Here is a 21943-nt window from a genome sequence, read left to right as displayed (position 1 = left end):
GGAGTGCAGTGGCGCGATCTTGGCTCACTGCAACCTTACCTCCTGGGATCAGGCAATTCTCCTGCCTCAGCCTCCTGAGTAGCTGGGATTACAGGCACCTGCCACCACGGCTAGCTAATTTTTTGCGTGTGTTTTCAGTAGAGACTGGTGTTTCACCATGTTGGCCAGGCTGATCTCGAACTCCTGACCTCAGGTGAGCCACCTGCCTCGGCATCCCAAAGTGCTAGGATTATAGGCGTGAGCCACCGTGCCTGGCCACTTTATGAATATTCTTGGAGCTGAACCAAATTACCAGCCATAAGGAGGTAGTCATAGAAAGTCCCTTAAAATTAAAATATGAGTATTGAAGTAGATTTTCAAATATAATTTTATTTTTATAAAATATAACATTTTATGATACTGTATTTCTGACTTAAGCAACCTCAGCATACAAAAATGCAGGTCATTATCACAAATACATCGGGGAGTCATTATTTGTGTTTCCAAGGGAGTCCCTACAGAAAACCAAATCAGTTTTCCTAGTTTATCACAATCATTATCCAATGGACTCACAGTTTTGGGGTGTTCATAAAGTGAGGAACACAAGGGGAGCACTCACCACAGTTCTCTTCGTCTGCCCCATTCCCACAGTCATCCTCGCCATCACAGTGGAAAGCTCGGGGCAAGCACTTGGTAAGATTCCCACAGGGAAAATATCCTTTTTGGCATGAAGCAGTGATCATGCTAGCTTGAGTCAGTGCAAAATCTACATGAAAGAGGGGCAAAAAAAAAAAGTGTTACCATGGCCAAGCTCTCTCTGTGTTATCCCATTTAATTTTCACAAGAACTATATGAGTTGAGTTCATCTGGTGTTATTCTTAGTGCACAATTTCTTTGAATAATATTCTTAATGACAACTTTATTTTTTATTTTTAGACGGAGTCTCACTCTGTTGCCAGGCTGGAGTGCACGATCTCAGCTCACTGCAACCTCTGCCTCCCAAATTCAAGCAATTCTCCTGCCTCAGCCTCCTGAGTAGCTGGAATTACATATGTGCACCACCACGCCCGGCTAATTTTTGTATTTTTAGTAGAGACGGGGTTTCACCATGTTGGCCAGGCTGGTCTCAAACTCCTGACCAGCCCACCTTGGCCTCCCAAAGTGCTGAGATTACAGGTGTGAGCCACCTCGCCCGGCCAATGATAACATTTTAAACAGCCATAATCACACCGAATACCAGCTATATCAAGAACAGAATCAGGGTTCATTTTGAATTCACTTCCACAAGGTAATCATAAACAAAACCAGATGTATTGTCCTAGTTTTGTATGGAATCAAGGAGTCATCCACCCTTGAAAACAGAAAGGTAAAACCATGAGCTAATAGGGTCAAATGGGTAGATTTATTTACTTATTAATCTTTTACAAGAAAGATTTGAGGTGACATGATAAAGATATACCTGCAAAAGGAGAGTTTAAGTGTGAGTTAGAGAGAAATCCAGAAACACATTAGAATGAGGGAAACTAGGATTGAACATTGAACACTCATCTGTGGTATCTACTGGGTCTACTGTTTGCCAGACACTTCACACAGTGGTTATCATTGTTAATCTTTCAGCCAGCCTATGGTATGGGTGATATTATCCTTCATGTTTTGGGATTAGGGAAGTTAAATATCTTGTGTGCAGTGGTTCATCTGGGAAGTGACACAGAGTGGCTTTGAATTGTCCCTCTGACTCCGTAGGCCCACCCTTAGCCATTGTACTACGAGACTATCAATCGATTTAGGAATCTGCATTTCAAGGAGCATAAATCAGGACTAGTTAAAAACAATCTTCTGGTGCAGGGTACATAAGAGAAGACCAATGAGAGTTGAATAACTGCTGAGTTGGATAAGAAATTGAAGAAAGGAAATATAATTGACATTTACAAAAGTATTATATCTATGGATAGGATGACCAAAACAATTCTAGCAATTTAGATGTAAGAGATATTCTTTCAATTTTGAGAGAATACTTTTCAGAAAATAAAGAGACATGTTCGTAAGTTGGCTAATAAAATTACGGAAGTCATGTATTTTTAAAAAAGGAGTTCTGTCCAGGTGCAGTAACTCACGCCCGTAATCCCGGCACTTTGAGGCCGAGGTGGGGAAATCACTTGAGGCCAGCAGTTTGAGACCAGCCTGGCCAACATGGTGAAACCCCATCGCTACTGAAAATACAAAAATTAGTCAGACATGGTGGCATATACTTGCAGTCCTAGCTACTCAGGAGGCGGAGGCAGAAGAGTTGCTTGAACTTGGGGCACTGAGATTACTGTGAGCCAAGATGGCACCACTGTACTCCAGCCTGGGCGACAGAGCTTGACTCAGTCTCAAAAAAAAAAAAAAAATGGAACTTCACAGAAATTGATTTAAGGAGAGTGTAGACACAAGAATGGCTATAGGTTGGCATGATTCATTGAAGGGAGCAAGGAATGTGGGCAAAGTGCTCCTAACCACGCCACTAAAGGCTGGCATCATGACCTGGGATTCCCTTGGGTTTGTGTGGGAGACGATATTTTTAACATAGCAGAAGGATAAGGAACAAACTTTAATAGGAACATCATCTACTTTGTGCTGGGCATTTCCTAGATACTTGATTTGATGTTAATGGCAACTGTGTACAGTTGGCATTAATATCCCCAAATAAAGATGAGGAAATGACTGAGAACATGAAGGCACGTCTACTTTGATTGCTGGGAAAAATGCCCTTGTGAGGCCTGAGCCCTCCAAGCAAATGCTGCCTTGTAGAGAGACGTCTTCCCCTGAGGCCCCTCAGGAGACTCTCCTAAAGGAGGTAGAACCTGCTGCTCTCATTAACAAAGATGTCATTTGTTAAAGGGCAGGAGTTGGAGTTTGGGCACTAAAGCTACGTCTGAATTACAAATGCACATTAAGCTTTCAGTGATGTCATTAGGGAGGATGAGTATATCATTTCAGCTTGAGTTGTTTAGTCCTGATGACCATGGAGATCCAGCAAGCACAGAAAAGCAGAGCCTCTGGCCCTCTCTGGGGGCAGCCGGGTATGCTGGTGCACACTCTTGGAGGCTGGTGTGGCCACAACCTCTGGGTCTTTTCTGACTGAGGAGGAAGACTCAGAGCGTGGCTTTTGGATGTTTTCCTGCTCGTTGGCGTTTTGTTCTTACAAAAGCAAAAATTATTGTCTCGCTATTGCTGCAGTAGTGGATGAAAGATTTACTCTCGGCAGCTAGGCATAAGACCAGTCAAATCTGTGACTATTTTAGGAAGACTTCTCCGCTCCTTGGCACTGGGGTTGGCTTGTTAAGCCTGTTCACGCAGGGAGAGGCATACTGAGTCATAGATTTTAAAATCCCTCAACTTCTTGCTTGTAAAGATTTCTGTAGGAGGCAGATTTATAAAAATGAGTAGTCCTCCTGTGTTTGGAACATGAATGAGAGAGAGAGTCAATATATCTACGTGTAGTGGCTTAGAAATTTTTTTAAGACAGTAATTTACAGTTAGAAATGTATTTTATATCACAGTCCAGCATACACGCAGCCATAACCACACTCCCAACACACACCTACACCCCCACACTCACTCTCACACCCACACACACTAGCACACACCCACGCACCCTCATCCCACAGCCACACCCACATCCACGTAATGAAAAAAGTTTTCCTGAAATATCACTCTTTTAAAGTTATGTGGGATGAGCTTTGATCCTTGCTATTCTGTCTTATTCAGTTGAGAAGGGATCACATGCCTCTCAGTTGATTTCATGATCCCCTAATGGGATGTGACCTACTATTTAAACACATTCGTTAGTGATAATGCACCTCAGAGACACTCAGACCTGGATTACAATTCTCTCTGCCACTCACTAGCCATGTGACCTTGAGCAGGCTACTTAACCTCTTTAAATCTTAGTTTCCTCACATTTAAAATAGAATTAATGAGAACATCTCCCTTGTGGGTGTGTTTCGGGGACAGACAAGCTGATGCGTATGAAGTGGGAAGAGTGCCTGGCCCATAGTAACCCTGGGTTAATGTCGGCACACAGGCAATTTCCATACAAGGTAAGAAAACAGAATGTTAAGAAGGAAGCTCTATGTAAAATGGAAGCTTGCTGTGCCTCAGCATTTCAAGATTTTTTATGTGACTTCTCTGAAAGAAATAATAGTGACCAAAATAAAAGCTTCCCCTACTTCTTTATGTTATTCCATCTTAAAAGCCATATCACATGTATGATTTTTATTTTATTTCAAATCTCTTTTGAAAGCTGAAGGAGGACTGTAAATGATAAATAACCAAGGAAAATGTCCTTACAGCCTCCTAACAATATTTTCTTAACGTTTAGAAGAAGCGATTAAGCATTCAATTAAAGAGAATTTTGAAATAGAGAAGTGAGGCGATGTGAGTAGGATCCTTTGAAGGTGGCATGTGGTGTTTCCTTCCAGGATTTATTATAAAAATAGCTGTGAGTTGTGTTTTCTTGTTTTTTGTTTTTGTTTTCTTTTTTCTTCTTGAGATGAAATCTTGCTCTGTCACCCGGCTGGGGTGCAGTGGCACAATCTTGGCTCACTGACACCTCCGCCTCCCGAGCTCAAGCAATTCTCCTGTCTCATCCTCCCCAGTAGCTGGGACTACAGACTCACGCCACCACACCTGGCTAAGTTTTGTATTTTTGGTAGAGATGAGGTTTCACCATATTGGTCAGGCTGGTCTCGAACTCTTGACCTCAAATGATCCACCCGCTTTGGCCTCCCAAAGTGCTGGGATTGCAGGCATGAGCCACTGTGCCCGGCTGACTGTGAGTTCTTTGAGGGCTGGACCTAACTAAATGCCCATCTCACATATTCAGAAAGTCTAGGCGACAGGGGCAAACAAGCAATCAACTGTCACAAATAAAAGGTGTCAAGATGGTTTCCTTTTCCCTAGGAAAAAAATTGAGTTGCATCTAGCAAGTGTGGACAAAGAAGGGGAGGAAGGGACTGAACATGTATGAATAGAACCTGCCAACTGCATTTCTCGTAATTCCCTGTTTTCCACCCCAGAGTGGCATCTTCCTGAAGACATTTCAAAACACAAATGTTTTATATATAAGGAGAATAAATGAATACAATGTATTCCCCACCCTTTTCCCTCTGTGACCTATATCTCTATTGTCTAACTTAGTGTCTTACTTGGTGCTCAGTAATTTTTTAAATGAACATGTGAATTAATGAGCCATTTAGAAATTTAAAAAAAGGAATTGAAGGAAGAACCCTTTTCAAAACTTAAGCTTCCCAAGGCAGCAGATTTAGGCTGTTATTCTGATGAGAAAATATTGTTTAGTCTTTCATGCACTTCATTTATCATTCCGCTCTGTCATTATACAAATTAAATAATAATTAGAACCCCTGCTGTACTTGGTACATAGTGAAAAAAGCATCACTAGCTATCTGTAGAAAGTGTATTCTGTTGTCTATTCTTCCTGCCATCTGTGGAAGTGGGAAGAGACAGCTTTTATTGAAGCCTGGGGATTATAAAAATGGAGGATGCCTGCATCACAGCAGTGCTGATGGCTTCTGCAGTGGTTTCCATGGGACCCCTGCCAAACACACAGCTGAGTGGAGGCTCGAACATATAAAAGAGAATTGCTCAGTAATCGTCCTTCTTCTGTCTTCTGGTCAATATTCTGGACGTGTCTGTGCCAATAGATTTTAAAATGACGTTCAGATGGCCTTTTAAAGCCAACTGGACTGCTGCCCAAGGCTATTTTTTGCTGCCCGTCAACACTTCCCCTGGGTTATTGGGAAACAACAGGTGAGAATCATCTTTCAGGTCCTCAGTTTAAGAATTGATGGAGATATACAAGTCTCTTTTTGCTTTCTCTGTTTCTCTGCCAATGCTAGTCCTATATAAAGCTGAAGAAAGCCTGTATCCTCTCAGCCAGATGTTCTGGCTCTAACACCAGGGACGATGGCTCCAGGGGGATTTAGGCCAAGGAGGAGCGCATCGCCAAGGTGGAGTGGTGTTTAACCCAAGTCAGACGACATGGTCACCAGGGATGGCAGTGGTGCTGCAGGGGGGGCTATAGAAATTGCCAGAGAAGCCTGTGCCATCTGCTCCAGAGAGCCAACTAACTGCAGTACCAGAGGAAACATTCATTTAGCATCCAGAAAGTGTTAACTAAGTGCCTACTATGCGTTGCGTTTTGTTGTCCGTCAGCAAGGCAGACAGTGTCCATTGCTATTGGAACTCAGGGGCTGGGACCTCTGATGGGGGTGGCACCATCCGGGGCAGCTCCACTGAGAAGCCAAGGTGAAGCAGCTCCATCAGTTGAGTGCACCTGGCCGGAGCCCTCCTTACTTCTGCGAAGAGTGAATTTTACTAGAAGTCCACCTTTGTTGGGTAGATGATTTGTTGTTTGCTTGAAGAAAACGAGGAAAGGCTTTTATGTTAAGGTAGGTGAAGAGAAATTGGCCTCTTGGTGGTGGTGGTGGTGGTGGTGGTGGTTGTTATTTTCCAAACTTGGCGATCTTACCCTTTCATGCAGCTGTTTGGTACTCCCTGCCTGGATGGTGTTTCTTGGCCACATCAATTATTATATTCAGTATTTTGATCCAGTTTCACTCACATGTATTTACCCCACCTCCTTTCCATTTCAGAGATTCCTGCCCTAACGGAATTTCTCCCAACCTTTATTTTCTGTCATGTTCTTCTGAGACAAAGCCACTACTTTATGCTGGCAAAAGTCCCTCAGGACCCTACTCACAGATTTTTTTCGGCAGTGGGGGGAGCAGAAAATATTGCCCCCTCCTTCTTCAGATGACTGCCTGATGTTAGAAAGACAGATTTGGGGAAATGATGCCTAACTTCGTGGAACAGAGTGTAGACTCAATACATTTTGACTTATATTGGAAAAAAAGATAATTTCAAACTGCCAACATCATCCTTACCAGGGATGGATGTCAGCCCCACATCCTGCTTGCCTGGGTGCCTTTATGTGGGTCACAAACAGAAGTTGTGGCCGTTGGTGGGTTATAAGGGATTTAAGGGAAGAAGGAAGACTTCCCTTCCAAAAGTATTATTTCTGCTGACTGGTAAACTGCCAAAACTCCACCTTTAGAGACGCATTATTTTAGGTTAAAAATCTTATCTATTAGTATGTAAAGTTCATCTCCTTCTACATGAGTTGAGAGACTACCTTCTTCCTAAAGCTTGCCTGAGGCGAGTGAATGGAGAGAATGAGCAGTGTGGTGGGTGAAGGGGAGAAGACCATGGAAAGGGGGATTGTGAAGGAGACAGGCAAGGGGAAGCCCGATGGGAACTTGGTTTGGGGAATGTGGAGAGAAGGTGCTACCTTGGTCCCTTCACCTCTGTGTTTTAATTCCTCTCTGATTCATTGACTGCTATGTTTCATGGAACTTTCACTGGCTGTTCTTCCTCTGAGTGGGAATTATCCCAGATTCTATTCACATCAACTTATGAATGTACCTGCATCCGACGCTGCAGCATGTGTTTGGGCAGGACCCACCTCACGTAAGCGTGGGTACCATCCACCTAGACTGCTCGTGCTGAGTGTATGGAAACTGCACAGGACTAGACCAAGTCCCTGGATTATTCTTTTGTGATGCACAAAGAATGAAGGCCTCTTGTCCTTCCCATAGTAAAGCCTTCCATCTATGTTCTGTGCTCCACTCGACCTCACTTTCTCAGACTCTGCATTGTTTCCTTTCTTTCCTATATTATATATATATACACACACACACACATATACACATATATATATACACACATATATATATGTATTTTTTGAGATGGGTTTTCACACTTGTCACCCAGGCTGGAGTACAATGGCATGATCTTGGCTCTCTGAAACCTCCGCCTCCAGGTTTCTAGTGATTCTCCTGCCTCAGCCTCCCAAGTAGCTGGAATTACAGGCATGCACCGCCACACTCGGCTAATTTATTTTGTATTTTTAGTAGAGACGGGATTTCACCATGTCAGTCAGGCTGGTCTTGAACTCTGACCTCAGGTGATCCACCCACCTCAGCCTCCCAAAGTGCTGGGATTACAGGCGTGAGCCACCCCACCCAGCTATTTTCAGTATCTTTGTCTCTCTATTGTACAGCTCCCATCTTCAAAACAAATAAACCAGTCAACCAACCCAAATCCTGTTATATCTGCCTGCCTATAAAACTGAGATATACTCTCCTCCCCTTCACAATTAAATTTCTCAGAAGAACCGTACAAGTCAGTCAATATCTCCACTTCCTTACCACACTTTCATTCTTAAATCCATAGCTTCCACCTTGACCTTGCTGCTCTGCTGACATTCTTCTCACCAGAATCACTGTCATCCTTTTTGACGCTAAATCCAATGGCTCTTTCATAGTCCTCATCTTGCTTGGTTTTCTGCATTTGACACATCCAACCTTGGTCCCCAGGTTAAAAGCTTTTTTCCCTCCATATTTTCTAAAAATTCCTTTTCTTCCTCTTTATCTCCTTAATTCATCAGCTCCGTTTTCTTTGTCAATACGCTGACATCTCTAACATGCGTTAGATCAGAAGTTTCTAGATTTTTGCATTTCTTAGACCAAATAAATTCAATTAAAGAATTTAGAGAAACCTGCCAAAAGTTACTGATGTTTTAGTTTGTCAAATAAGGATGATTTTAAAACTCCGAGTTACCATATATTTTAACATGGATTTATTAGAAAAGTAGTATTTTATTGTTAAAAATTAGAGAGAATGTATCTGGAGAAGAAAAGACAATCTTTTCAAAGGAATACATTTGGCTTTATGAAAAATGTATTCCTTTGAAAAGATTGTTTTTCATCTAATTCATGCTGATGAGACAGTGAAACTTTCATTCCTGACAGCAATAGTCAGGACCAGTGTTTGGAACCACGTGTGAGAAAACGGAATCTGGCAATGCAACCAGAATTCTTTAGGGAGGTTTGTCCTCTGTTCTGTAACTCACAAATATTTTCTTGCAGTTTGTCACTTGTTTTTAACTCTGTTTACGAGAGGTTCCAGAGATGGAACTGCCAGATCCTGACTTTAAAATAACTATGCAAACTAAAAATAGCAGGTAACTTACTTGATTTAATTAAGTGTTATCTATAAAATCCCACAGCATATAAGTGAGGTTTTGAAGGCTTTCCCTTTGAGATTGATGGTGTCCACTACTACTATATCTATTCATTGTTGTACTAGAGGGCTTAGCCAATGGAATTAAGTAAGGAAAGTAAATTAATGGCATACGTATTGGAAGAGAAGACATAAAACTGTAATTATTCATAAATAATATAACTGTGAATATTAAAATAATAAATTTTTAGCATTGGTGAATTTTGCAAAGTTTCTATAAAGTCAATTGTATTTTTATATTTCAGCAACTATTAGACAATGAAATGTTTTAAAAATCACACCTTTTACTATAGCATGAACAGTATCATATATTTAGGCATAAATCTAACAAAAGTGGGCAAGACATTTATGTAAAGTGTATACTATTAGTGAAAGACATTAAAAACCTAAATAAGTGGAAGGCAATATTTTCAAGATGTTCATTCTTTCCCCAAATCAGTCTATAGATTCAAAGAAATCTCAATAAAAATCCCAGGAGTATGTGTGTGGGAATGGGTAAGTTGATTCTCAAAGGCATGTGGAAATGCAAAAGAACACGAAGAGCCAGGCTACCATCGAAGAAGGAGAACAAGGAGAGAGGACTCATTATCTGTATGGCAAGACATATTATAATGGTACAATAGTTCAGGCAGTGTGATGTTGGTGGAAAGATTGAAAGACAGACCAATGGAACAGAATAGAAAGTTTGGAAAAAGACACACATGTAAACGTTTGTACTACAGAGCAGTGGGGTGAGGTGATGCTCAATTCTAGATAGATAATAGGATGAAATATGAAAGGTGAAACAATACAGTTTCTAGGATAACATAAGAAAAAATCTTTATGACTGTGAGGTAGATGTATTAAGGAAACTACAAAGAAGAAAAACCAAATAAAAGCACTAATCATAAAGGAAAAGATACTTAAATTAGACAATATACAAATTAAGAACGTCTTCTTATTTATTTTTTTGGAGATGGAGTCTTGCTCTGTCACCAGACTGGTGGAGTGCAGTGGCTCAATCTTGGCTCACTGCAACTGCTGCCTCCCGGGTGCAAGCGATTCTCCTGCCTTAGCCTCCCGAGTAGCTGGGACTATAGGTGCACAACACCACGCCTGGCAATTTTTTTTTTTTTTTAAATAAAGATGGGGTTTCACCATGTTGGCCAGGATAGTCTCGATCTCCTGACCTCATGATCTGCCCGCCTCGGCCTCCCAAAGTGCTAGGATTACAGGCTTGAGCCACCATGCCTGGCCTGTCTTTTTAAAAAGGCATCATTAAGAGAGTGCAAAGACAAGTTGCAGAGTAGAGGATACTTGCAAAGGGTCTGTAATTAGCAAACATATAGATGTTCTACTAATCAATAAAGAAAAAATGAATGGTAAATAGAAAAATGGGCAAAAGACTTGAACAGGTACTGAACAAAAGAGGATATCTGAATGACAAAAAACATCTGAAAAAGTATTAAATCTAATTCATAATCAGGGAAATGCAAATTAAAACCACAATAAAATATCACTAAGATTACTAGTATGGGTATAATTTAAAAATAAAAAACCCAATGATACACTATTTGGTGAGGATGTAAAATCATGCAAATTCTCATACACTGGTGGAGTGTTAATTGGAGCAGCTGCTTTGGAAAACAGTTTGTCAGTATCTACTAAGTTTGAAGTTGTGCAAACCCTATGAGTCAGTAGATTTACTTCTAGGTAAATGCCCATAGAAATTCATGCACATGTGCATCAAGAGATTCTTACAAGAACATTCACAGCAGCATTATTCACAATAGCCCCAAGCCAGAAACAATCCAAGTGTCTTTGAAAAATAAAATGGATAAACATTTCTGGAATGTTTCTCAATGACGTACTATATAGTCTTGAAAATGAGCAAACTACAACATCCAAAGTGATTTCAGATCAAGCAGGGCCAGTGAACAGTTCTCCTTCACTTTTTACAATTATCTTGTGTTCAGTCAGGAAAACATTCTTTGCAGCCCTAACTTTGAAGATAATTAAGATACTAAGATTGTAGCATGTTCTATTCTCTGTATTTCCAGATACTAAGACTGTAGCATGTTCTGTTTTCCGTATTTCCTATTTCTTTGATAATCATCTCAGAAGTCATTTTTGCAAAAACTTTACTGAGACTTCAAAACCACTCCTCAGTACAAACTTTCCCTTTTTTCTACCCAAACCATCTTGCACATACCTCTATGTAGTATTTATAGCATGTCATTATTATTATATTAAGCTGGTGCAAAACAAATTGCGGTTTTTGCCATTAAAAATAATGGAATTTATTAATTTTGATTCAATGGCTAGAGAAGTTTTCAGTTCTTAGTGTAAAGCAGATGCCTCAAAAATTGTTGTCTGAACTTAATTAACATTTTCAGGAATAGCAATGCTGTTTCTGTAAGTGAGCCACATAGACCTAAAGCTCCGTATGTGGGAGTGGAGAGCACATCAGTGCTTCAGTGCTAATCCATGTCAGAAGCTTAGGCCAAACTTGGGCATACGTCTGCTGATGATGATGTCAATGTGGGTTGAGTGCATATGATAGAAGCTTTATGCTCATTTTCTTTTTTTCATTTATCTTACACCAATGGTTCAGTTTTTTAAGTGAAAAACTTGCTTGGCACCATCTTCTTTTTTTTTTTTTTTTTTAAGCCATTTTCTAGGGAAGAGGAGCGGTGGCAAAGGGCCTCTCGTAATTTTTCAGCTGGAGTCTATGTAGGCTGGAGTAAGGTGGCCCATATAATTTTGAGAATCGGGTCATAGCACAGGTAATTTTCTCATGCTTTATTCTTTTCAAAACTTACAATTCACAGGTAAAATGAACAAAAATAACAGCATGTACACAACCCTGTGCTTTTAGGGAGAGCAACTTATTTTTCCAAGTGGTTAATTTTAACTTTAGTTATTACAGTAAGAGCGGCATTTTAAAGTGGGAAACAGGAAACAGCCAAAAAGGAAATGGCTTCAAATAAGGGAAAAGAGTTTTCCCGTAACACTCAGTGTAGATTATTATCCTTTTCCTATGTATAAGAAAGTTTACATAAAGACTATCATCTCACCCTCAGACTGAATGTTGAGGCTTTTAAGGGAATATTTTTACAGTGGCTCTTAAGGCAGAATGAAAGAGAATCAGTATCTTCTACATCTCTTATATAACATGGGTTTACATGAAAGGAAATTAGGAGTAGAAATATCTACAGCAATAGATACACTATTTTTTAACCTATGGGGTTGAAACAATGTCCCAGGCAAGGTGTGAATAACAGAAAAAGAGAGAGAGAGAGGCAATGACCTGTCCGATGTCTACTGGCTGAGCTGTAATCGAATAAAAAATTGGATAATGAAAGCCAGGTGACCGATAAGAAATAGAATCTGGCCCCAAACCAGAAGAGATTCTTCCTTAGCCATTTGTGTTATGAGTTTATTAATTTCTTTTAAAGGCGGGAGTGGTAATTAACTTCAAGGCTGCTCTACAGGTAAACTAGCATATTAATTGCAGTTTTTGAACTATACTAATTGTTAAGAAACTTTATATTGATAATTAAACAATGTAGATTCAGATATTCTCTTCCCAAATACTTAATTTGTCCTTATTGCCTCCAAATTTGAAACACCATTTCAAGTAGAATTAGTGCGTCAAACAATCCAGGTGAATCCAGTTATCCATCCTGGCACACACAACGAATATAACAAAAATTAGCACCTCAAAGAAAAAAAAGCCCATGTATATTTTGACCAGTTTTTCCAGGTGTATGGTCCATTGAACAGGTTTATCAGAATCACCTGGGCCGCTTCCTAAACATGCAGAGCCCATGACCCACCATAGAGCTATTGAATCCTCAGGGGCTGGAGTTGTTGAATCTGTGTCTCTGACATCATGACAAGTGGTTCTTGGAAACTCGATAATTATATAAGTATTGCGGATGAAGCGGAGAAGTTATTTGGTATGCCAAAGGCCAAACTTGAACAAGGCTATGACTTGAACATGGGTTTGCTGACCCCAAATCCAGCATCCTTGTTGCTCTGCTGCCTCCCGTCTCCTAATCTGTTAATGTTTGTGTAGCACTTCACGACTCCAGATCTCTGGTGTGTGTACGTTCACCCATGTCCAATCTTTGAAAATGCACAATCTGAAGGACAAAAGCTACCTTCTTTGCTGAACTTCTGGATCAATGTCATCCATTGTGAGAAAACCCTGAATATGCTCTCACATCATACTCTTCCGTAGACACAGAAAACACCGATATTATGCTTTTCCATGAACACATTTGGGTTATAGAAGAGAAAGCTCTCCATAGAACATGAATTCAGAAAAAGGCACTGTTGCGAGAGGACGTAAAGCCGCTTGTTCTGCAGGGAGCTGGGACTGGAGAAACAATCAGAACTGGGTTCAATGCCAGTTTGAGAAAGGGGCTTAGTGCAGCCCAACTGGCAGAGGCTGGGATCTGCATGAAGTCAACCACTGGGACTGAGCCCCTGACAATGCATGGGGTATGGAATAACTCTGACCACCAAAGACTATGATTTAAATAATGCTTGCTCATGGCCAGTAGGGGAAGCTGTGGTGATACCGCTGCAAATGGGCATGAGATTTGGAACTGGATCACCCACAGGCAAAATCTCTGAGATGCTAACATATATGACAGTTCAGATCTGAACACTCCCTGGGCTATGTGGAATTACTTTTGAGACTACTTTGAGGAGCTGCATGCAGGAGAAGCATTCTTCCAAATTTATGAAATGTCCAGGGCTCCACAAAAAGGGGGAATTCATACCTGGGAAAGAGATGATAGAACTTTTTTTTTTTTTTTTAAGATGGAGCCTCACTCTGTCACCCAGGCTGGAGTGCAGTGGCACAATCTCGGCTCACCGCAACCTCCACCTCCTGGGTTCAAGCGATTCTTCTGCCTCAGCCTCCCAAGTAGCTGGGACTACAGGCACACGCCACCATGTCCGGCTAATTTTTTGTATTTTTAGTAGAGACAAGGTTTCACCATGTTGGCCAGGCTTGTCTCAAACTTCCGACCTCAGGTGATCCGCCCACCTCAGCCTCCCAAAGTGCTGGTATTACAGACGTGAGTCACCGCGCCCATCTGATAAAGCTTTAAAGACTAGTTTAAACTCTGCATGATTAAAATTCTCAAAGAACTAATGGAAGGAAGATATCATGAAATAAGAATGAAAGTTTATGAAACCCCAGACAGCTTTAAACACAGTTGGAATAACCGGAATAAAAAATATAGTCACTGAAAAAAAAAATAACCTAGCGATTGAATAGAAAATAAACTGGAATCAGAGAAAAGGAGAATTAGTTAAAATTATCTTTCCTTCATCAGACACATTCTATTAACACAATTTCCTTGGGCAAATAAAATAGCCATTATACCACTCGAGAATAATATGGCACGGAACAGTTGGTGATCTGTAGAGGGGCATGGCTAATGGAGATCTGTACCACCATAGCAGAAACCCTTTGGAGAGATATGTTGCAGAATTTATAATATTTTTGTGATTTTAGAAAGTTAATGCATATGCTATGAACTATGTAACATTTCCTACTGGCTTGGGGCAAAGTTCCATAACCAAACACATGAACATTTTTCTATAGCACAATGTATGAAATTTTACAATAAGTGCATAAAGAATCTAAATAGCTCCTGGCCAATTCTGACCAGATTTTGTAGGCAAAGGTGATCAACTCAGTTTTCTGAGCTTTCTGGATTTTAGAATTGTAGACAAATCATTGGACCTAGAAAAAGACAGCACACCAGTATTGAAGTAATACAGAGATACAATATTCATTTGGTGGTGTTTGGGCGTGTATTCTAGCAAGCAACAGACATGGTGACCACTGGTCAGGCCAGGAGACTGTGGGATAGAGACAAATAATAGAAAGAAGGCAAAGGCCAAAAGAGGGAGACAAAGAAGATCCAGGAAGCCCCTGGGGAGGGAGCTCGGCAAAGACAGGAGGTGATTAGAGAGAGGAATACTTGAGAAAGGGGGCAAATTGAGGGATAGAGGTATTCCAAGGTGGAAATGAAAAGCCAGAATTGACCAATTAGGATGGAGCAGATGTGAGAGTTACCAAGAATGTGATGTAGCCAGTACAAAGGCAGAGCTGGAGGAGATAGGAACTCGGAGAGCAAGAGAGTTGAAGAGCAGACCCAAGGAGAGTAGAAGGGAGATTTCAGAGGTGAGGACACCAGGAAGATAGGGATGGGGGTAGAAGGGCGAGACATGAAAATGGAGGGAAGACAGGCCGGGAGAGCATCTGAGACAGATGCCTGCAAAGGCAGGGAGGAGGGGAGAATAAATAAAGGTGGGAAGGAGAGGAGAGAGGCTTGGACAGGGCCTGTGTCAGAACAATGGGAAGGGGGAGGATGGGAAAGGAGGGCTAGAACTTTATCAGTCACGCTGAACATATTGTAAAGGCTTTTTACTTTGTAATAAAGTTACATTTTCAATCGCAATTCTTTAAATTTTTTTTTTTTAATTTCGAGACGGAGTCTTGCTCTGTTGCCCAGGCTGAAGTACAGTGGTGCGGTCTCGGCTCACTGCAACCTCTGCCTCTCAGGTTCAAGCACTCTTCCTGCCTCAGCCTCCCAAGTAGCTGGGACCACAGGTGTGCACCACCATGCCTGCCTAATTTTTGTATTTTTAATAGAGATGGGAGTTCACCATGTTTCCCAGGCTGGTCTCGAACTCCTGACCTCAATGATCTGCTTGCCTCCCAAAGTGCTAGGATTACAGGTGTGAGCCACCGCGCCTGGCCACAGTCACAATTCTTTTTGCATCTTAAAACACTCAGAAGTCTGTTTATCACATGACTGTTGAATCAGCTGTTTTATTTTGGCTTCAGGGCACTTTTCTGATAGCAACATTGACCTTCATTGCAAACTTAATTTTTAAAAATACATACAAAACACCTGGAAGTACAGGTGAGTAAAGCATATGAGAAGCTTATTTTTTGTTTGTAGATAATTTGGCCTCTAATTCCACTACTACTTCACATGTGAAACAAGCACACTCATTTTACCCAAAGAATGTTGAGTTATATGTTGACCAAATAAGTAAACCAAGCCATTCTGGGCTCTTAAATAGATATGTACTCCTAAAAATTAGGTGCAGTTTTTGTTGCATAACTATCTATACAAAACCATTCTTTGTTAATTGAATTTTATTTGGGTTACTATATTCCGGAATTAAAATGTGCCATTTTTCTTTTTCTTTTTTTTTTTTTTTTGAGACGGAGTCTCGCTCTGTCGCCCAGGCTGGAGTGCTGTGGCCGATCTCAGCTCACTGCAAGCTCCGCCTCCTGGGTTCATGCCATTCTCCTGCCTCAGCTTCCTGAGTAGCTGGGACTACAGGCGCCCGCCACCTCGCCTGGCTGTTTTTTAGTAGAGATGGGGTTTCACCGTGTTAACCAGGATGGTCTCGATCTCCTGACCTCGTGATCTGCCCGTCTTGGCCTCCCAAAGTGCTGGGATTACAGGCTTGAGCCACCGTGCCTGGCCAGAAAATGTGCCATTTTTCAATATCAACCTATTAGAAAGCAGCATCCCAATTTTGCCTCTAAAATTCACATGGCAGGCAATTTTGTCACTTCCAGTGAGAGGCCTTAAAACTCTTTGATTACATCTGGTCATATTTATTCACAGTAAGATGAGCACACAAGTAAGCATCTGTTGTGAGATGTATTTAGCTGGCATCTTCTGGGATAACACGTCTCTAAAGGTTTTAACTCCCATGTTCCCAATCTTTTTCCTTCTCCCTCACAGTGGACTTCATTCAGCCCGCAAGCAGGTCAGTCTTTGGGATGACTGGCCTGAAATATACTTGATTTTCACAACTGTCCACAGCATGAATATAAAGGTGTGAAATTAAAATTCAGATGGAAAACCTTTTCTCAAGTCAGAGTGGCCAAGTGAAACTGACATCCCTAAGAAAGGACCACGCCAGGCGTGCCTTGAGCTTGGCCACTAGGGGGCAGTCAAACACTGCTCCCCTCAAAATACTGTTCAGGCCCAATTTTGGATAACCTGTTTTGGAGGTTAATCAAATTATTTGAGTAAGTAGCAATTGGTAGTTACCAAGTAGCAGCCTCAATACTTCATGCTTTTAATTTCCTACATAAGCCCATGTTTTTGATTTGTAATAGGGTTCCTAATTTGGCCATTAAGAAATGTTTTTTAAAAGTTTAAAGTTGGTTTTAATAACTTTATTTTAGACAGGTTTACTCTTAGAGACAGATACTGTTTTTAGATCTGCCTGTGGCTTTGTAGTTCCCAGTTTAATTATGTTAATGCGAGATAGTTAGTAACAATTACTTGAATTTTATGGACATATTTCAACAGGTTGAAATTCCACAAAACATAATTGGTAGTTACCAAGTAGCAGCCTTAATACTTCATGCTTTTAATTTCCTACATAAGCCCATGTTTTTTATTTGTAATATGGTTCTTAATTTGTCCATTAAGAAATGTTTTTTAAAAAGTAGTTTGAAGCTGGTTAACAAAGATACACAGTGAATAAATTAATGATAAAATACATGTAATAATAATAAGATACGTTATGCGTTATGCGTAGTTGTCTATTAGTGCCTGTAGCTTAAGGCAGTCAGTCACTCATTCCTTAGGTACTCCAGAGTGATGATGGTCAGAGGAGAGCAGATGATCACATCATTTCTAATTTTCTGTTTTGTTTAGATCTGGCCTAAGAGTCTATCACAAATATTATTTAAATTAAAAAGACAACCCTTACTTTTAGGCAATTCTAAATGAACTTTCTTTGGTTACTATGAAAAGCCTTACCATTTTAATTGTCCACAATTTTATTGTGAAAAAGAAAAAAGTTTTACTAATTATAGAGCAAATCCTATTATTTTTATAAGTAGAAATAAAATGTCAAAGCATTGATTAATGTGTCTTGCTTTGAAAAGAAATCATTTTAAACATAAATGTTTAAATTAGTAGTCAACAGTAATACAAAATTCGAAAACAAAAATTCCCAGAGATTATAATTAATCAACAAATATTTGTTACGTTGGTACTAGGAGTTTGAAATATGGCTTTTACTTAGAAATAAAATCAAACGACAATTATTAGTTGAATTTTTGTTTTTAGTTGAAAGGGTGACTTTACATTATGGTAAATCACAAAATGTTATTTTAGTAGTAGATGTTTTTCATCTCATAAACGGTTTAAGCAAAATCAATTAAATGCATTATCATGTGTAAAAGCAAAAATATAGTAAAATTGGTTAAACTATGGTTACAGTCCTGTAAATTAAATATTTTTTTAAAGGGCACAGATGATCTCTATGACTTGTCTTAAATTCAAGAAACCACTTTGTAGCTATATATTCTTAAAATATATAAAATTCTTAAAAAATATAAAATTGAATATTCAAATGTGGATAGAACATGAACTTCTGAAGTAGGACCTTAAATAGGACCTTAAATAAAGCAATAGACTGCTTACTACAACTGTATTGCATGCCAGGTGAGTTCATATATTGTTTCTTCTTAGTTAATACTAAGTTTTTCATGTAAGAGATATTAAAATATAAAATAAAAGTCATGCTAGGTGTACGGAGATATGTATTTTAAATATTTGAAGTAAAGTTTTAATATTCTTTTAAATTCAAAATAAAATTTAGATATTTTAAATCTTTTAAAAATCTTTTGTTTGTTAGAAATTTTAAAATAATTCCTCATAAATGTTGCACTTTGTTTCAAGATTTAAAATATTCACTTGGAATTCACTTAATAAAACTGAATATTTAAAAAACCTAAAATGAATTTTTCAGAAAATAAAAACAATTTCAAATTTTAACCTTTATTCTCAGAGGTTTATCAAAATTCTTTAAGAAAAAATACGAATTAAAATATAAACATTTTTGAATAATAAACCTCAGCAAACCTTGGGTATGATTAATAGGTTGTTTATGAATGTATAGGCTGACAACGAATCTTTTTCTTTAAAAGCAAGTGAAGATTTAAGTTTTATTTTTTGGTGAGCTTAACAATGAAAATGGTGCTGACTTGAAAATTAAGAGTTTGACTGAAATAAAAATTTCCACAAATTAAAAGCAAAAGAAAATTATCTAAGTAAATGCACTTTTATAGACATTTAATAACTTTATTTTAGAGAGGTTTACTCTCAGAGACGGATACTGTTTTTTAGATCTGCCTGTGGCTTTGGAGTTCCCAGTTTAATTACATTAACGCAAGATAGTTACTAACAAGTACATGAATTTTATGGACATATTTCAACAGGTTGAAATTCCACAAAACACAATTTTAGTTTATTAATTTGTCATACTTTTTAAAACAAATGCCAAAAATATTTTCTGCGTTTTAATTGATATAGTCAACATTGTTTTTTGACGTACTTTATCTACAGCTTTAATAACATACAAAGGCATGCTTCCATGAAAAATTTGTTGCATCTAAAAATTACTAGGCTGTATGGGACTAAAAGCAATGAAAGGTAATGACAAATACAAGGCAAATTTGATGTCCTTTTTTTTTTAAACACCCTAATACATTTTTTACAATTGCCATAGAACTACATAGAAATGTATTCTTTGGGAATTGCACTCATTTAAAGCGAGAAAGTAGCAGCCTTACCTTTGACATTGATCAGAACGATGAAATGAAGTAGAAAGAACATTGTAATCAATCTGAGGCTGAAGAGATGTTTAAAAGCAGAAAAATAATCATAGGTTTACAGCAATTGAGTTATTAGACGTATCCTCCTCATACCTCAGCAGGAGTTCTGATGTAGTAACTTCAGTGCCTCCCATGTTCTGAGCATGCTCACAGCTAGAACTTTACTGGCATGAGGGGAGACGGATTCTTGTCACTATGCAGGCTGTCTTTTTTGTTCTTTGTTTTTTGTTTCTTTTAGTTTAAATCTACACTTGTGTTCTTGATCACTAATTCATTATGGTGTATAAAAGGAAGTATAATAGGACTTTGATATTATTCGATAAGAAACATTTTTTAATCACTTAAAAATTTTTTTCCTCCAAAGCATGTACAACAATTTGCTGTCATTTAAATCCAAACATATATCGAAGTTCTTAAATATGAAGGATATAGGCTTACACTGAATAGGCTATGAAACTCTTTACAATTATATTTTCATGCAATAAACAAATGTCAACAAGCTGCTTACTTACAGATACACAAAGAACACCCACTTCTATTCAAATGTACTTACATTTTTTCAAATGACATATAACAAGATAATTTAAATATATGGTGTTGTGTTAAATAATTACTGTAAAACATTCATACAATATTTTTTCACTTCACATACTTCCCCCATAATCATATTCCTTTTTCTTGAAGTGAATAATTTTATTCTTCCTTCCAGCTCTGTATTGCACACCTATTAGAAAACACTAATAGTAATTTAGTTCTTACATCCTGAAAGCAGCTTTCTCAACAGCATAGTTAGTACAAGCTAAAGTATAAAAAGGGACTTTTGGTTGTAGGATTCTGTTGATCCCAGTGTAATCATTAAGACTTCTCCAAAAAGATGTAGAATTTCCATGTCTGAGTTTATATTTTACTAACAGGGAAATATCTATCTAGAATACAGTTTGTAGTGTAGTTCTGATTTGGAGAGAAGATTTTGTGACTGAACGATGCAGATTCTCTTATATATTGTTGTTAACTGTGTGCTAACAACACTGAAAAAACTATCTTGTGGTGACTATTGTCATCACAAATCATAAAATATGGGGTTTTCCTTGTTCTTTCTTTCATTGTAGCCTTTGAAAGAGCAAGGATTCAAACAGAATTTACAATAAAAAATACTGTATTTATCACATAATGTATTTAGTTCTTTTCTCTTTTTAAGAAGTGAGTTAAATTCCCGAAGACACCTCCCAGATACATTTATATGTGGTCTCATCTGATCTTTCAAATCAAAAGAAAAAGCAACAGAGAGAATAAAGATGAAAAGAAATACTTCAAGATCTTTTCTTACATTTCAAGCATCTTTTTTTCCCTCACTAACCTCGAGGCCTTTTTAGGTAAAAATTACCTTATTTCACTTAAAGGAATGATTAGTTTTTCTCACGTTTTGTGTTTTGCTGTCGAGATGATGGATGCTAGTTTCTGGTACTGAAATTTTGAGCATGAGTTTTTAATAAATACCATGCAATTAAATACCATGAATTGTCCATCATAAGTGTATTTGAAGTACAAATATATTTTCTATGAAAATGTAATTTTTGGAGAAATAAGAAATGTCAAGATGTCAAAGAAATTAGTTTAGATTTCTTCATGGTATTGTTATTCCTTTCTGTGAGGCTTTTCAATGTTAATCTTTGAAATATATTAACACAAACATTCAGGAATCAATAATTATAAATAATAGGAACATCTTTAGCTCACTGGTTTTTATAGGTAGAATATGCAAGCTTTGAAATACCATTTTATTTAATATGTTTTAACTTTGACTTATCTGGTGTGAATATCCAGTCTTTTGCACTGAAACTGAAATGATTGACATTTACACAGGGATATAATATATGTGTTTAAATAAGAGTGAATGAATTTACTCTATTCTTAGAGCCACAGTTGGTAAGGAGGCTCCAGAGAGTGCTTCATGCAGAGCTGAGACGAAAGACTTGTGCAAACTGAATCTTCACTGGATAATTAACTTTGAATCTGCACAAGTGTGTTTTATTGATCCTTGCCTGAATCAGCTCATCCCTTCATCCCAGTCTGCTGTTGGTAGGACCCTTACTTTTAGCAATAATACTATAAAAGCTCATGTGAATATATTATTTACTGTATAAAACAATT

General features: G+C 38.5%; 1 protein-coding gene across 1 annotated transcript in view; it reads right to left on the bottom strand.

Annotated features, from left to right (window-relative positions):
* The window catches only part of RXFP2 (relaxin family peptide receptor 2), a 212646-nt gene that overhangs the window by 51191 nt on the left and 139512 nt on the right, over positions 1-21943 (bottom strand). The window contains exons 3-4 of the mRNA XM_003913736.5: positions 19751-19845; positions 599-745 (exon numbers count right to left, since the gene is read on the bottom strand). Of these exons, the coding sequence (XP_003913785.5) occupies positions 599-745; positions 19751-19845 (242 nt within the window). The remainder of the gene's footprint in view (positions 1-598; positions 746-19750; positions 19846-21943) is intronic.

This window comes from Papio anubis, chromosome 15 (assembly GCF_008728515.1).
Source record: "Papio anubis isolate 15944 chromosome 15, Panubis1.0, whole genome shotgun sequence".
NCBI classification, from domain to species: Eukaryota; Metazoa; Chordata; class Mammalia; order Primates; family Cercopithecidae; genus Papio; species Papio anubis.
Note: the sequence above shows the minus strand (reverse complement) of the source record. Positions and strands in the feature narration are given on the sequence as shown.